The following is an 18,546-nucleotide window of genomic DNA, read 5'->3' on the forward strand; positions in this document are numbered from 1 at the left end:
CCAGAAAGATATAAGAAATATGTCCTTTTCTGCCCAATGACATTGCTTATCACAGGTGAGTGAAGGTGAGGTCTCTGGGGGGGGTTGCAGTAAGAGCTGCAATGAAACCACCACCCCACACATTACAGCACACAAAACCCTTTCACTATCTAATATCTAGCCAGCCCAGAGGGATACCCCACTCTAGGGCTCATCTCAAGTTCCCTTTCTTTGAATTCTTATAGAATTTATAATCCCTATAGGTGGTTCTGGTCTATTTCATTTGTGAGACATGACTATTAGATGGCTCTTAAGGGAACTGACTCATCTTACACTTCCTTTTATCTTGCAGCACCTAGCAGAGGGTTTGTTAAATAAGAGGTGCTCAATGAAGCCCTGCTGAATTTGACATTGGTGAGATGCTTAAAGATGAGATGACTCATCCTAGGTGGAACTCACAGGCCTTCCTGGAGAATGCCACCTGCAGGGCACATGCCCCTCCAGAAGCAAAGATTCATCCCATTCCCGCACCCAGAAGCCTGGGAGGCAGGCAGTGCTGGAGGGAGAGGCGCTGGTTACCTCTTACTATTGTTCCTCTGTTTGGCTGGTGTTTTGGGGAGCTGAAGTGGCTCCTTTAAAGCTCCTTTCAGGTGAATGATCCTTTCTTGAATCACTTCTCGAATGTTCTTGATCCACTCCTGCTTGGTTTCAATGTTGGAGGCCTGGAGTGCCACAGGGAGAAAGACTGAGAACCCCAACTCCCATTATCTTGCCAAAAACAGTTCTCAACCCTCCACCTACAGTTCTCATCCATTATTTTCAAGGATTCCAAATGTTTAGGGAGTTTTTCATTTCATACTTATGACTTTTCAATACTAGAAACAGGCTTCTTCAACTCCCAAGGCAGTGCTCTGACCTCAAGACTCAATGCAGAATTACTTGTATGGGAGTAACTGTCAAAGTATTTCATAACCCAGAAAGCACTGACCAATCCTGATATCTGCCCTGGAGCTGGACCAGTATCTGGAGGTTCCCCCGGGACAGGGATTAACACTTGGGTTGCTAGATCCTGGGAAGTTCTAGCGGGCACTGGGAGAGGCAGTATCTACTTCCCAATCAGTATGGATATACGTCAGGATGTTCACCTAGCATGGACACACAAACTTGTACTGACTAGAAGTCAACCCTGGGTTTGTGGCAAGCTAACTCTGTTAATTGAAGGCACTGCTATCATTTTATGATGATCCCATTTGTCTCGGTAGAATTTTTTCTGGTAATTCTGCCTCACAACAGGTAGCAGCTATGCTGGCAATTCGGAGTGAACAAGTGTGAAGATTTTGTCAGGGCTGGACCATCTTCTCCTTGGTGATGGGCACTTTCCTGACAAGTAAATGACTGCTGGGAGCTCCATTATCTGCATGATCGCTGCTCAGCCATGTTACCATCACTGCAGCAATGACCCAGAGAGCTGCAATGACTCAAGGCCGTCCTCTGGTGAAAGGCCCCTCTTGACATTTCTCTCCATCATTATGGTCCCCATGCTAATGTGATTTACTAGAGGTTTAAGAATGTAGGTTCCCAGGGAATAAGGCCCATATCCTGTACAGTTATCCCCTGCTACACTAGGCACTATACCTTTTATACAGAAGCTATTTAGGAAAAAATGTCAAATTAATGTGGAGCAAATCAAGGTGACTTTTGTCAAAGGGTCAATTGTTTTTTGCTATCTGAAGGAAGACATGGACATAGCACAGTTTAAGTGGGCCTTGCTGAGGTGGCCCTGCAGGCCACTCCCTGCTCTCTTCCCTCTTGATCATACATGCGCATGCACTTGAGGAGACCATGCGTCTTTGAGATTCTGGCCTTCATGACAGAATTTGTTTCTCAATACTCATGGGATGCTGCCATTCCCAAGAGAGGCCCATGGCTCAGTAGAGTCTCTGGGCCTTAACTTTCAGGTGTCAATTGCCCATCCCCCACCTTCTACTACCTCCAACCCTGGTCTTGTGCCTAGCAGAGAGCAGTACTTACTTTCAGCACTGTTTTATTGTCTGAGGATGGGGTGCGCCCAGACCACAAGGCAAATTTGCAGGGGTCGCCCTCCACGTGCTCGGTCACACCCAGCTCTGAGGTCTGTAGACAGGAAATGCCTGTGAGAGGCGGGGAAGGGGAGGGCAGTGGGGAAACTTAGGGCTGGGGTGGGAAGGGAAAGGCAACAAAGAGGAGAGGACCGAGGGAGGGGCTTCTGTCAATCAAACTTTAACAGATTGGATATTCTGTTCATCTACCCAGGATGGAAGGACCTACAGGCACGTGCCTGATTAGCAGGTACCAGGGAGGGAAGGTGAAGAGGGAGGTGCTAAAAGCAAACAGAAAGAACTGTGAACTCTAAAATGCAGACGTGGGAGGTGAGGGGGGGATGCTTTCCAAATAGGAGGGATTTTCATTTGTCCAGGATGGTCTTGGTGTGGAGGGCAGGGAGGAGATGAGATGAGTGTGTCCAGATCCCTTCCTGCCCATGGGTTCTATGAAAGCAGGGAGTCTTGTCTTACCCCACCTGCCCCACCTACCAGTAGCTTGTTCTTGTAAACATATTTCGTGTGTCCTGTAGAGTCTTTGATCTCCTTGCTAAAAACCAAGGAGATCTCAAAGAGGAACAAGTGCCGCTCCCGCCCCTTCCGGATCAGCGACTTTGGGTCCCACACTTGAAAGGCATCCTGAAGAATCAACTCCCCTTGCACGTCCAGGTTCTCGTCGAACCCTGAAAAACACCCATTTCCACCCTGTGGAGTTTCTCTACTGCCAGCCAGGGACGATGTTACACTCCCCTTTTGGAGAAAGGCCTCTCTTACTTTTAATCCTCAGTTCCTACAGGGTTTCTCTCCGCTAACTCCAGAGACTCCGGAACACTTCCATAGACATCTCTGAGAACTGCAATTAGATCTCTCCTGCCCAATTCCTACACCATGACTTTAATATACATAACTAATGTTCATGGAATCTCCCGCAAATGTCCTATGCAACCTCACATCCTCACACACTCACTGTTGGCTTCCTGTAAGGGCAGATGCCATAGCTCCTTTGTCCTCCATAGCTTTCTACTGTTCCTGACTTGCAGCTGTGAGTGGGGCTGAAGACAAACACTGCCTGACTGTCTTCAGCTCCTCTTTATTTGTCATTACCTTAATTCTTTTTTTTTTTTTTTGGAGACAAAGTCTTGCTCTGTTGCCCAGCTGGAGTGCAGTGGCATGATCATGGCTGACTGCAGCCTTGAACTCCCAGGTTCAAGTGATCCTCCTACCTTAGCCTCCCACCTCGTTGGTCTATACATACGTGCTACCATGTTCAGCTAATTTTTGTAGTTTTGGTAGAGACAAAGTCTCCCTATGTTTCCCAGGCTGGTCTTGGGCTCAAGTGATCCTCCCACCTTGGCCTCCCAAAGTGTTAGGATTACAGGCATGAGCCACTGTGCCTGGCCCGCCTTAATTCTTATTCCATTTCTAGAATTCCTCCCTTTGCACAAGCGTTTAACAGTTTATATTTACACCACTTTAAGTTTTTAAGAGAGGCTCTCAAATGTTAGTGTGCATAAGAATCACCTGGAGGGCTTGTGAAAACACAGATTACTGCCCACCCCCAACCTCCCCAGATATTCTGATTCAGTTGGTGTGGGGTGAGTCCACAAATGTGCACTTCTGATAAGCTCCCAGGTGCTGTGGCTGCTGGTGGTAAACAAACCACACATGGAGTAGCTGGATCCAGAGCATAGGTCAGGGACAGACTGGAGGAGCTGGGTACTTGCAGAGGATGACATCCAGGTTGGGGTGGAGGGGGAGGTACAAACAGAGAGGAAAGGAGTGGAGAAACTGTGTCAACAGGAATACATTCAGATGGTTCCTGCTCAGTCTAGGGAAAATAACCAGGGCTCCTTTGCTCTAAGAATTGAGGCTTCTGGTGCTAACGATGGACCAGAAGTATGGAGACCACATCAAGAGTATTGGTGGTACTGGCAGAGTAGGATGGAGTCCAGTAGAGAAAAAAACAGCCCATGCGCATACTTGCAAGACTATACACATTTCCTTTAGCACCCATTAAAAATGTAAAATCTTTTTTTTTTTTTTTGAGATGAAGTCTTGCTCTATTGCCCAGGCTGGAGTGCAGTGGGATGATCTCGGCTCACAGCAACCTCCACTTCCTGGGTTCAAGTGATTCTCACACCTGAGCCACCTGAGTAGCTGGGATTCCAGACATGTACCACCATGCCTGGCTAAGTTTTGTATTTTTAATACAGATGGGGTTTTGTCATGTTGGCCAGGCTGGTCTCAAACTCCTGACCTCAAGTGATCCACCCATCTTGGCCTCCCCCCAAAAAATGTTAAATCTTAACTCATCTAACAAATTCTGCCCCAATATGTCTGCTCTGCCCACTCATTTTGCAGTGTTAAGACCACTTTACTGGAATCTTACTCTATAGGTTTCTCATCCTAAGAAGATAGTTCCAGCTGACTGAAGTCTTATCAGAGTTTCTTGGCTGGACTTACTAACCTTCTAGAAGGACAAAATGCTAGTTGCACGAGATGTGAAGGTATTTAATGCCACTGAACAGTACGTTCAAAAATGGTTAAAATGGTAAATGAATGTTATATATATTATGCATATTTTACCATAATAACGGAAAAAAAGGACATAAGGCCAAAGATGGTATGTTTTGTGTGTCTATGTGTGTTTATGTGATCAGGATTTCTATTCATTGTGATGACCAAGGCAATGCAATGCAGATGCTATGCAGACTAGGAAGACTGCTGTGGGTTGGGGGCTCTCGCACACCAACAGTGAGAATGATGGTCTGTCCTAGACTCTCCCATGTCCACCTAACCTCCAGTGGCTTAGGCCTGGTCCTTCCTGGAAGCAGGGTGCTAGCCAAGTTGGTTCTTGTGGAGCCCCTCTCCTATGACAAGGGTCTATATAACTAGCTGTCCTTTCTTCTCTCTTCCAGTCTCGTACCTTGTCTAACTTCATGCCACTCCCTCCCATGATGCAAGCCATCCCATCTTAAGGAAGACCAGAGGCTTCCCCAGTGCTGGGAGGACAGCTACCTTCCAGCATGCTGACGTGCATGGCATCATTGGCTTTCTTTGGGACACTGAGCATCACTTCCAGGCCATCCTTGAGCTCCCCTTTCCCTTCTTCACAGCAAGTTAAAAGTTCCTGGGGAAAAAAAATTCCAGACACAATTAGGGACACCTCCCCCAGCTTCCTCCCACCACCTAACCCTTCAAGGAAATTACAGACCAGCTTCACTCTCTGTAATGGTTCCCTCTGAGCTAAAAAGAAAGTGAGGTGAGGTGGGGTAAGGGGTTATCTCCAAGAATTCAACCACTACTTTTCCCCACACTGAGCTTTCTCAGCCCAAACTAGCCCAAACTAACTCAATCCAACCTAACTCCCAAATTGACTGACCTATAAGTCAGCAACTGAGGCCTTCTCTGTCACTGGACTGCCTTCTTAGAGAGGCAGGACTACCCCGGCAAAGCACAAGAAGAGAGGTACAGTATTGTATAATCCAATAAAGAGACTAAAGAGAAGAATGAGGAGAATAAAGGGAAGATAAAGTGTGCTACACAGCACTTATATATCCCTGCAGGCCTACTGCGGACACGACACCACTTTTATTTACAAGCCTCTACAGCCTGAATGCTGGCTTCCATCTTACTGGGAACAATCTGAGGTTGGAGACTTAATAGGCTGATGACATTCCAGAATAATAAACTATTTTTAGATCATATGGATCAGGAATTCCTAATCTGGGCCAATAGATGGGATTCTAGACTATTTCATTGTCAGATGAGGTAAGTGCGATTAAGATAGATGAAGTGATTTTCCTCAGGTTATATAACTCTGTGGAGGCTACGCCGGGGCCTGAATTCAGGTATCCTGAATCCAAATCTGGCACTTTATCCACCACATCAATCCTGTGTCTCCTATATTCCGTCCCCCACTGAGACTTCCAGGGGCAATACCCTCCTTCTTTTACCTCCTGGGGAGCTGGGGAGCTGGGGAGCAAGTCCTTTCTTTTGTATTTCCTCATTGGAGACTCACCGTCACCACCCCCAAAAAAGATACATAGTATCTGGCTGGTGAAGAAAAGATCATTTCCAACTATCTGGAGAATCACAAGACCATTTGGAATGATTTTTGCTCAAATCAGAATGTTCACTTTTCATTTTTCCTATTAGGGTCACTGTATCTTGCTCACTTGGACACTGGGAAAGGAATGGTTAAGCAACAGATCTGCAAACTATACTCTCTCCTGGAGGGGGCAAGGGATGGGTGTTGAGTGGAGGTGCCTTTCCTAGAAGGAAGTTCACCAGATCAAATCTAGTAAATATGCTAATGACAGACCTCCTGACAAATAACCTAATGGTACTTGCTAGCAAGAGAGGACTTAACTAGGAAATGCTTTTTAATAGGATAAATGTGGTCTGTCTAGGGCTTCTTACAGTAAACAGTCCTAGAATCTGTGGCTTTAGAGACATGGTTCTCTGGAAGATGTCACATAAGCTATTCAACTATCTAAGTAAAAAGGGAATATCCTTAATGAGCAAATGGCTCTTTTCAAGGCAAGCCATACAATGTGACGCACATAATTTACAGACCTTATAGATCAGTCTGGCCACAGCATGTCCTGATGCCACAAGAAAGGACGTGGAGCTGCCCTGGTGGTCCTGGCCCTTTTCCCTGTGTCATCTCTGCCTTGGAATTACTCGTATCCTTGATGAGTAAAGCTTTATACTTGGTAAGATATCTAATTAGTGAGAGTCTGATGTAAAAATCTAATCCTTAGGGTTATCTTGGATACATTTCCATAGGGATAAGGGAGCTTTGAGTGTCCAAAGAAGTGTGCCACCTAGAGCACATGTTTGGGAGGGAGACGTGATCAGTTCTCAGCTCTGTCCTTGGCTCCAGTCAGTATGTTATCCTTGTTTGGAAAGTGGTATTTACTTCTGCCAACCTTAGATTCTCCCACCCCTTTCCTTATTTTAACCTTCCCAATCTTATTTTCATATATCATCAAAGAAAATCCTGAGGCAAAATGTAAGGGAAAAAACAAGAAATATGCTTCAGTTTGTGACAGAAAACACGAATTAGTTTAATCCTCCCTGCCCAAAACAATTTCGCAAGTCTACCAATCTACCATCAGGGTCAATAAATTTTCTCTGATCCTTGCTATACTTTATGATAAGGAGAAGTCTCCACATTTAATTTAGGATCCTTTCGTAAAGCCACAGCAGATTTACATGAAGAATGTTGAGCACCCTGATATAAAGTTTCTACTTTCATGCCATACCTAAAGTAATGAACCCCAGAGGATACTGATAATTCAATATACATTTATTTGAAATAAAACTGACTTCATGAAAATAAATCCCCTATTATTTATTTATAGGAAAAGCTCAGCAAACTGTTTTTCTCTTACTCAGCAGGCACTCTGCCACCAGCACATTTAAAAGAGACCAAAATTATATACTTCTTCTTTTTTTTTCTTTTAACACAGAGTCTCACTCTGTCGCAGGCCTGGAGTGCAGTGGCATGATCTCAGCTTACTGCAACCTGCACCTCCCAGGTTCAAGCAATTCTCCTGTCTCAGCCTCCCAAGTAGCTGGGACTACAGGTGCATGCCACCAAGTCTGGCTAATTTTTGTATTTTTAGTAGAGGTCGGGTTTCACCATATTGGTCAGGCTGGTCTCAAACTCCTGACCTCAAGTGATCCACCCACCTCAGTCTCCCAAAGTGCTGGGATTACAGGCATGAGCCACTGAGCCCAGCCTATCTTCTTAAAAAAAAAAAAATTTTATAACTTCCTCACAATCAAAATCCTGCCACTTTTTCTACTTCTTAGCAGCCTCCGTAGGCACCTCTTCCTTAAAACACTCAATTCTAGAACAAAGGTCCAGAGCCCAACCCTTCAACTGCCTTCAGCAAAACACAAGCCTATTCCGTCCTCAACTTCCCTCCCTTGTCTGTGCCATGTAACTCATCCTAGGGGGCTTAAACCTTACAGGATTCAAGGGAGAGGTAAAAGCCATATTTTTTAGAAATGCATCTTAGTTGATGTAAGACACTAGCAGTGTGGACAGGTGAGTCGGCATCAGTTTGTCTTTTTTTTTTTTTTTTTCTTTTTAAATTTACAACCCAACCAATTCTTGAAAAACCTTTGGGATACATACATTTACTTCTGTGGCCTTAGAGGCATAGCTCTCTTTAAAAACCATAAAAACTTTTATGGTTTTTAAAAGTCTATTAGCACAAGGAAAATAATTTTATTTTTTATTTTATTCATTATTTTTTGAGATGGAGTCTCACTCTGTTGCCCAAGCTGGAGTGCAGTGGCATGATATTGGCTCACTGCTGCCTCCACCTCCGAGGTTCAAGCAATTCTCATGCCTCAGCCTCTGAGTAGCTGGGATTACAGGCACACACCACCATGCCCAGCTAATTTTTGGGGTTTCACCATGTTGACCAGGCTGGTCTTGAACTCCTGACCTCAAGCAATCCACCTGCCTCGGCCTCCCAAAGTGCTGGGATTACAGGCATAGCCACCGCACCCGACCAACTAAAATAATTTTAAAAGTCCAAGCATTTAGTGGAACACGAAAGAAGACAATTATACGCAAAATTTGAGCTAAGGAGAGTCTGCTGTAACCAACCACAAAATTCAGTGCTAACTTTCGAATAGCCATAGGTAAACAAGGGCCTAAGCATCTGTCATTTAAAAATAGAAAGGGCACTCATTTTTCAGGAGAGAGGATTCCTTACACCTCTGTCCTGAGATCTCACAAGAATTTCTTGTGAGTCTTTATATAAGACATTTCAAAAAACAAAGAAGGGAAAGCAGTTTTGCCTGAACAGCTGAGATGTCAGCACACTCTTTTCTCACACTAGTCCTCATAGAGGCCGAGGGTGTGATATCCGATTGTAACACTTTAAGCTGTTTCTGCAGGGTTGGATGGCTGGAGTTCTGGAAGCAGATGCCTGTAGCCTCTTCTAGGAGATGAGGAAGCAGAAGAATTGGAGAAAAGACGCTGAAGGGAAATGATAGTGCATGGCTCCACCCTGACTCAGAGGACAGAAAAACCCACCAGGGCACAGGCTCCTGCACCTTCACTTCTCTGCTGCCCTCACGCCTCTCATCATGGAACCCTAAGTGCTAAGCGAGGGAGATTACATGGGCTGGGAATGGTGGAGTCACTCCAGTATGACTAGAATGGTGGATTTGAAATTAAACTGTTTTTCAGGTTCAGTGAAGCAAGATTAGTTAAGTTTTTGTAGGCATCTCTAAACATAAGCTGAATTACATCAGTTTTCCTCTGAAATTACACAATGTACTTATAACATATCCCCTACTATCCCTTTATCTTTGCATTAAAGGAGCAACCAGCAGGATATTCCAAATGAGGGAAAACTCTACCCCTAAACCTTGAGAGTATAGATGGGTGTTATTTAACTACCTGTGTCAATCCCCCAGGCTTTCTGTGGAAATGACATTATTTTCAGTGCATCAATGCGTTATTATACAAGAAGGATCAACCCAAATTACTTAGCGTTTTATATATTTGGTTATTTCACTTTTAAAGAAAATATTTTGAAGGAAATTCCAAATCTCTTGGTTGGCTCCAGAAGAACCCCTAACATGTGAGAACCTATAGATATAAGAATACCTTGTGTTTTAATATGTACCCTTTGACTATTTTCCCTCAAAATCTACATCATTTTGACATTCACAAATGCAGAGATTAAGGCAATGGTAGGTGCCACCCTGGCCTCTACTACCCAGGTAAACTAGCACTGCCTTTAGCCTTTTTTTTTTTTTTTTTTGACTGAGTCTCACTTTGTTGCCCAGGCTGGAGTGCAGTGGCACAATCTTGGATCACTGCAACCTCTGCCTCCCAGGTTCAAGTGATTCTTCTGCCTCAGCCTCCCGAGTAACTGGGATTATAGGCACACACCACCACACCTGGCTAATCTTTTTGTGTTTTTAGTAGAGATGGAGTTTTGCCATGTTGGCCAGGCTGGTCTCAAACTCCTGGCCCCAAGTGATCTCCCCACCTCAGCCTCCCAAAGTGCTGGGATGATAGGCATGAGCCACTGTGCCCGGCCAGACTCTGATCCTTGATTTCATCAAAAGCAGGGGCTACCAGCAGGAATCTGCTTCTGGAAGGAGGGACAAGAAAGCATCTAGGGGCCAGCCATTGCCTGAGAAGGCAATTGCTGTAAGTTGTGCAGTGGTAGGTAGATGAGAAAATGGTCACACTTATTCCTGCTCCCATTTCTCCCTCTTCTGCCTTAAAAGAAGCATCTGGAATTCCATGGGATAGGACAGCATTGCCAGTGTGGGCTGAAGTGCTGCTCTAGGTAGAAGAAAAGTCTTCAGGCGGAAGCATTCCCATCCTTAGGGGCCAAAGCTGGGACTCCCTTGGCCCAGGCAGTAGGCAATGGAGGGGGAAGGGGAGGAGAGGGGAGGTACCTTCAGGAGCAGTTGATATTTGGTGATCCTTTGGACAGGCTTAATTAGGTAGGAAGAGATGGAGTTGGCCAGACCATGCCGCTGCTGTATCTCCTGTAGGGATGAAAACAAGATGTAATTAGACACAGAGGGGCAGGTGTATGTGTGTGTGTTCTGAAAGGAGAGAGGCAGGAACCAGAAGAGAGGAAGAAAGAGGAAAAGGTAGGTAAGTATGAGAAAACGATCTTTGATAGGGAGAGGGGAGTAAAAAGAGAAACAAAAGAGACCAAGATGCATGTAGAGAGAAAATAGGAGAGAGAGTAAAAAGGGAGAAAGGTTAGAGAACGAAGCAGTGCATCAAACAAATAGAAATTGGGCAAAAATGGAGAAAAAGAATAGAAAAGAGAGCAATAAGGTAAATAACAGAGTGGAAGGTAAGGAGAGATGAAATAGGAGTGAAAGGAAATAAGCTTCAAAAAGGGGGGCAATTACAGGGAAGGCAGAGAATGAAGCTTCAACTTCTACTCTGATGGCTCCTGATGGGCCTTTCCCTGCCCTCAGTCTCCTTAAAATAGCACAAAGATGTATCTCTTTTATTAATACCATCCTTCTTTTTAAATTTAACACACCCCAACTTAGGGTCATCACTTTCTTATAAATGTTTCATTGTGATCAATGGCACCTACTTCATTCTTCAGGTCTCTAAGCTAGAAATCACAGAGTCAATTTTAGTAATTTCTCCGCTGTTATTTCTGGTGACAAATCTTTCCTTTCCATTTCCAAGGATATCACCCTCATCACTCATTCCCAGGCTAAGGCCATGGTCTCCAACTGCTGTTGGTGCTTCTAGTCTCTCCTTTTAATCTACTCTCTAACCTACCTCCAAAATAATCTTCCACTCCCCAAAATCTAGGGGTTATAAGGGTTAGAGAAAGGTATATTTTTGTCCCTGCCCTCAAAAACCTACAGTCTAGGTGAGAATACTCAACGCACATGAACTAGAGATCAACAAACGACAATAAGGGAAGTTGTACAGCTAATAAAAATAGAGAGAGGTTACGGGGGTTGGGAGTGACCAGGTGGTTAGCAGAGATAAGCCTCAACCTCACCTGGGGCTTAGAAGTGATGTGGGCAGAGGGGGTGGGTTAAGTAAAAGATTAGAAGAATGACATTTACTCACATCAAACACAAAATGTACTGGCTGAAATAATCATTGTATGGTTAGGTGATGTTGAGGATCACAACTGAATGGTACAGAGGATGAACACCCACCTTCTATAAGAAGTGAAAAAATATAGTTAGATATGCAAAGTTGGGTCATTGATGGGTTTGAGTTAGGAAAGAGTTAAGATATGATGGTAATTTTTTCAATAAAGCACCACAGATCTTAAAGAGAAAAAACAACCCAGGCATGGTGGCTCATGCCTGTAATTCCAGCACTTTGGGAGGCCGAGGTGGGAGTATCACTTGTGTCCAGGAGTTCAAGACCAGCCTGGGCAACATAGTCAGATCCCATCTCTACAAAAAATACAAAAATTAGCTGGGTGTGGTGGCACATGCCTGTAGTCCCAGCTACTTGGGAGGCTGAGGTGGGAGGATTACTTGAGCCCAGGAGGTCAAGACTATAGTGAGCTATGATCATGCCACTGCACTCAGCCTGGGTGAAAGAGAGACACCCTGTCTCAAAACAAACAAACAAAAAACAACAACAAAAAGAAAAAAACACATGAGAGATAGAGAGACAAGTTATGAGGGTATTGCAAAGGCCCGGGTGTAAAGACATAAAGTTACCACATGATCCAGCAATTCAAGTTCTAGGTATATACCCAAGAGAAATAAAATATATCCATGCATGAACAACCCAAATATATATCAACTGATAAATGGGAAAAACAACATGTAGTATATTCATACAATGGAATAATACTTAGACATAAAAGGAAATGAAGTCCTGATACATGAAACAAAATAGATGAACCCTGAACACATTATGCTAAGTGAAAGAAGCCAGTCACAAAAGAACATGTATTTACTCAATTTTTATGAAATGTCCAGGCAAGGCAGATCTATCTGCAGAGACACAGGTAAATACCATTGGTTTTTTGGGGGTGGGAGTTTGTGGTGGAGAGCTGAGGGGTGAGAGCTAAAGGATACAGGATTGCTTCATGGGGTGATAAAAGTGCCCTACAATTGACTGCAGGGATGCTTGCACAGATCTGCCAGCACACATAAAAAACCACTGAATTTGTACTTTAAATGGTCGAAATGTATGATATCTGAAATCATCTCTCAATAAAGCTGTTATTTTAAAATAGGTCCAGGTATGCAATGTAGGGGTAGGCTCTAAGCTAGAATTAGTGAGAATAAAGCATTGGGTAGAATAAAAGAGATATTTTCTTTTTTTAAAGATGGGGTTTCACCATGTTGGTCAGGCTGGTCCTGAACTCCCAACCTCAGGTGATCTGCCCACCTTGGCCTCCAAACTGCTTGGATTACAGGTGTGAGCCACCATGCCCGGCCAAAAAAGAGATATTTTAAAGATGGACTAGATAGGACTTGTTATGTGCTATGAAGAATAGTAAAGGAGAGAGAATAATTTTAAAAATTATTCCATTTCCTATCAGAAGTTATTTCTATCCCAGAAAGCAGTAATTTTGTCACCATTTGCCTCTTCCCCAGAGGTGTGTGGTTACAAGACTTGTTGAGGATGATGGGCAAAACAGCTGCAGCTTGACTCTCTTCAGGCAACTGAACCTGTGAGCTTATCTGGGGGTTTTGGCAAGACAGCACAAGCAACAATGCACCTTTGACGCTCTTCCCTCTCTGATGAGAAGCCCAGCTTCAGGAAGGCTGCATGTGGAGCCGCAAGGAAGGGGCCTACATCAGTCAAACCAAACTGAGACATCACACCCACGCTGTTCTCGCATTTAGGGTCAAATGTTCTGGATCATGTGAATGTGTAACGCTTTCTAGGACTTCAGTTCTCTGTGCTCTCTTTACAGTAATGGATATTAGGAGACTCCCTTTATTAAGGGTTTATCTCATTTATAGAATGAGGGCCTAAAGCAGATGGTTCCTAAATGTAGACATTAGGGAAACTCTTCTGATGAAATGAAAATAAGTTGCAAATATTATACCTTTTGGCAAGTTTTGAAAACAATGGGAGAGTTTACTCTCCTCCTTCCCCACTTCCAGGGAAGACTTGAAGAACTCCTACTGGACTGTTTTTCTGGCTTCCATCAGCTTTTCCAACTAAGGTAGAGGTTCACTAGGCACTACATTGGAAATGGGGGACAGGGTAGGAAATTTGGAGATATACCTAACTTATCAAAGCCTAGAAATTGGCTAGAAATGGAGACGTGAGGCATGTAGGACTAAGGGAAAACACAGTCTAGTGCCAGGCACTGAGATTTTTACAAATATGAATCAGGCATAAAGTCTCAAGGAACTCATAGGTGGAGGGAGATAATGAGTAATAAAAAGGTACACTGCTAACCTGCCCAAAGGAAAATTATTACAAATGCTATAACAAAGATACAAAGTACAAAGGAAAGGATTCATGCAGGAAGCAGCATGTGACCTTTAAAGAATAGGAAGAATTTAGGAGAGAGAGATAAAGAAGGGTGTGTGTATATGAGTGTGTGTGTGCGTGTGTGTGTGGTGTGGAGGGCACACAATCTATCTTAGGCAGAGAGAGCAGTGTGAGCAAAGATATGAAGCAGGCGAGTTTGAGGCACGCTCAGAACACAGGACATGCATGTCAGAAAAGTGCTAAGTGGAAGACAGGTCATGATACATTTAAAACTTCAGAAAGAACCTTCTGGATACTGTTCATGAATAGTCAACAGAAGCATCCGCATCCTAAGGGAAAAAGATTCTCAATCAGAAGTAATGGTGGTATAGAGCATCCAATATGATACCCAATATCAGGCCAAAGAAGTACTTTTCTTGGGTTTTTCTTTGGTACCAAATCTAACCCCAGATACTCCAGTGTGGGACACATAGAGCCATTTCCAGATTAATGCTCCATTAAAAAAATATGTGTGTTTCTTCATCTGGCTTTCTCTCATTAGAGTGTCATTTCTTTAATGAACATAAGACATTTGTAGAATCACTTCTGTTGAGGCAGTGCCAGGCTAGAAAGATGCTCAGGGAAGGTTTCTTTTGCACACCTGAGTACAGGAACCCTGTTTAAATGTCTTGTATTCTCCATGGGGCCTAGCCCATTACCTTGCATACAGTGGACATCCAAATACTTATGAAAAAAAATGAAAACATGAAGGCGCAAAGATAGATAACCTTTAAGAAGTTCTAAGTTTCTAGTTTGTCACTTCTGATATGACTACCAAAATGGCTGTCACTGCTACAGTCTGCCTCTCTTACTAAGGTAGGCAGAAAGATAGATAACCTTTAAGAAGTTCTAAGTTTCTAGTTTGTCACTTCTGATATGACTACCAAAATGGCCATCACCGCTATAGTCTGCCTCTCACTAAACTTTCTTTTTTCCCCAATTTCATCTTTCCTTCTTATTCATCCTTTGAATCCTGCAGAGGCCCCTTTGATTTTGCTTACTGTAAAGCCAATACATCATTCTCTTTGGGAACCAGCACTAGATAGACAGATCTCACCATTCACCAACAAGATTGTATCATCATTCCAAACCAAAAGATCTGACAAGGCACACCAGCCTCACTCTTCTCTTGGCTTCCATCATAGCAGAAGTGTTCAGTCCCGGCTGCATATCACTCTCACCAGAAACTAAAATATCCCAATGCTCAGGCCATAGTTGGGCCAATCATAGCAGAACCTCAGGCATGGGATTCAGGAATTAGTTTTTTTCAAAGCTTGCCAGGTGATTCCAATGTGTAGCCAAAGTCAAAACAATTGCATCAGAGAAGTAACTTGAGTGGACTTCAGTCACCCAGAGGCCTCCTTAAAACTCCAGTTGTTGGGCTCCCCCCGAGAGATTCTGATTTAATAGATGTGGACTGAGGTCCAAGGATCACACTTTTGGAAACACTACATTTGTGAGAGCTGTATATGAAGCAGAAGTGAAATATATTAGTCGACAACTGCATCACAGTGGGCCTGCTCTAAACATGTGCTTTATGGCTACCTAGGTTTGGTGTGGAGGCATGGAGACAAATTTGCCTCGTCAAAAATCACATTGGTTGACACAGGATGGGGTAAAACAAAATACAAGCATATACCATTTTTGGTTTTTTTTTTCGTGGTTAAGGTTTGGAGTGTCCAGTAAAGAAAAATTAGGAACAAAGGATAGCTAAATATCCATTATGTTAAAGCAGAGAAGCATTTCACCTGCTCATCAGCTGCTCAAAAATGGAAAACCACAGCTTACATCAAAGAAGGTGCCCGCATGCTCCAGGATAAGCTGGTTGGAATCAGGCTTGTTTTTACAGTAGGTGACATACATCTGAAATTTGTCTGCCTAAAAAGAAAAAAGATAGTAACAGATAAGCATACATTAGTTGATCCCTTCTGTCCACAATACTAAAGGCCCCAGCAAGGACCGTAGAGTTAAAACCCTCAGATACCAAGGGCTAGATTTTCTATGGCAAATGTTCTGTGCTCATCCGGTCCCCATGGTCCCCTAACAAACATGGAAATGTCCTTCTCCTGTCAGCATGTAGAAAAAGCTTCGGAAACTGAGCTCATTTTAATACTAGTTTGTGCTAGGAAGAAGCAGGAAAAGCAACTCATATATCCTGATCTATTCTGAAATTGGACAGAACTTAGTTACTGATTTTACTCTTTTTTAGATTATCTACAATTGTGCTCCCCATCTTGAAAAAAGACAGCATTTGCTCTGAATACAAAAACAAATAATGAAGATAAAGTACGTTCTCAGAGGTAGATCTGCTTGTGCTCTAAATGTCTCCATTGGAGAGAGGTAGAGGGACATGTTAAGCAACGATACCATCCCGAACTTCCCAGAGCAATGATGGGGGTGGGTGAGGGGAGAGAGATCAGAGTGACCCCCTGGGGCAGAGGCTAAACAATGGTTCCTAACCAGATTTTGTTACTTCAAGCCAGGAACCTTATGGCTGGGTGAAAATACGAAATGAATTTTCACCCAGCCATAAGGTTACTGGGAAAGGCATGTATATTTTGGCCACCAAATGCTTTTCTTATTTGGTAAAATGCTACTCATCTCAGAGCCTTTGGAACTTTGTGTTTGCATCCTCTTCTGAGACAGAAGCCCAAATATGTGTTTATTACAGCAGACTTCATTTATGCTAGCACTGTGCTAACAGTCTCACATGTATTCACTCATCTCGTCCTCATGAGACCTCCACACAGTGAATTCTATTATTATCCCCAGTTTGCCGATGAGAAAACTGTGGCACAGGCTGGTTAAGTGACTTCGAATTCCCACAGTTAGCAGGTAGCAGAGCCCTACCAGCTAACTGTGGGAATTCGAAGTCACTTAAGTAAGCAGGGTATCTGACTTTAGCCTTCTTGGTCTTAACCACTTTCTTTCAATACATTATAAACAATTTCTTCTACCCTTCATTTCGACATTACACTCATATATTAAGATTATGAGACTTAAGAAAGTCACCTTGGGATAATTCTTGGCAAAAGGTGAATATTTTATCCAATCACAAAAATTTTCTGAAACCAATTTTCGGGGCTGTATACTACCTAGGAGGTTATTCGTCAACCTGAGGAGATGATGATAAATCATTCTTATGACTGATTGTAAAGGAAATCCACAAATTTCATGAAACAAGATGCAAAAGTACCCCTTTACTTATGGGTCAATCTTGTCATTATGTTGGCTGTGCAAGGAATCATAAATTATTTATCAGCATTAATATGAGCTTTGCATTGGTTCATCTATTTAGAGGTAGAAAATGTACTAGAACAAAATAAGATGGTAGCTGAGCTTTCTGAAGAAACAAGAGTGCTTGAAAGCAAGCATTAAGAATTCATGAAAAAAAGCTTGTCTGGGAGTGAGGTCTTGAGTTGTGGGACTGGCTGTGATATTTATTACATGTCAGTGAACTAGTCAACCTCTTTTCTCATCTGAGATTTTCCCATCTTTAAAATCTAAAACATAAACCATAGTCCTGCCAACCACATAGGGCTGTTGAGAACATAAAGCCTCTGAATCATGAAGACACTTTGAAAGGTAATTAGCCCATTATGAGTGGAAGTTATTATCAGGTAATTATTAAGTAGTAGAACACCTGACCTTGGGGATTTCCATGTTTGCACTCAGTGTCCTAAGTGGACTTCGCAGGAGATATTTGCATTCATATATTGTACATGAGCCTGAGTTCTGAGTGGAGAGCCAATGAAGACTAATGTTTCAGTTTGTATAATTAGAACCTGGTATAGTCAGCCCCTTTCCTTGGCCCACGACAATAGTATGAAGGAGGCTGACCACTCATCTTGTGGGTCAGAATTGGGATGGATGCCCAAAAAACATTTTTCTGTATGAAAGAAGAAAATGTAACCAATGGTTAGGTGGAACTCAAAGGATAAACATTTGAGGAGATGGACACCCCACACATTCTCCATGATGTGCTTATCTCACATTGCATGCCTTTATCAACATATTTAGTCTGCCCCATAAGCATATACACCTACCATGTATCCACAAAATTAAAGATAAAAAAATGTTTTAAACAGTTAGGTGGCTTCCTAAAGGTTTGATTTCCTAATCCGAATCCTGTAACAATAGCAATGGACTGAGCAGTAGCTCCTCTGCCATGAGTGATAGTCTTGTTCCACAATTTTTCTTCTTCTTTTTTTTTTTTTTAAAAAGAGTTTTGCTCTTGTTGCCCAGGCTGGAGTGCAATGGCGCGATCTCGGCTCACCGCAACCTCCGCCTCCCGAGTTCAAGTGATTCTCCTGTCTCAGCCTCCTGGGTAGCTGGGATTACAGGCATGTGCCACCATGCCCGGCTAATTTTGTATTTTTAGTAGAGATGGGGTTTCTCCATGTTGCTCAGGCTGGTTTCAAACTCAGGTAATCTGCCCACCTCAGCCTCCCAAAAGTGCTGGGATCACAGGCATGAGCCACCGCGCCTGGC

General features: G+C 43.2%; 1 protein-coding gene across 44 annotated transcripts in view; it reads right to left on the reverse strand.

Annotated features, from left to right (window-relative positions):
• The window catches only part of KALRN (kalirin RhoGEF kinase), a 659,576-nt gene that overhangs the window by 235,381 nt on the left and 405,649 nt on the right, over positions 1-18,546 (reverse strand). For all 44 annotated transcript variants that reach the window (XM_078351912.1, XM_078351911.1, XM_078351910.1 and 41 more), the window contains 6 exons: positions 15,844-15,933; positions 10,506-10,598; positions 5,076-5,187; positions 2,550-2,740; positions 2,011-2,112; positions 559-701 (listed from right to left, as the gene is read on the reverse strand). In XM_078351912.1, coding sequence (XP_078208038.1) covers positions 559-701; positions 2,011-2,112; positions 2,550-2,740; positions 5,076-5,187; positions 10,506-10,598; positions 15,844-15,933 — 731 coding nt within the window. The remainder of the gene's footprint in view (positions 1-558; positions 702-2,010; positions 2,113-2,549; positions 2,741-5,075; positions 5,188-10,505; positions 10,599-15,843; positions 15,934-18,546) is intronic.

Source organism: Callithrix jacchus, chromosome 15, assembly GCF_049354715.1.
Source record: "Callithrix jacchus isolate 240 chromosome 15, calJac240_pri, whole genome shotgun sequence".
NCBI lineage: Eukaryota > Metazoa > Chordata > Mammalia > Primates > Cebidae > Callithrix > Callithrix jacchus.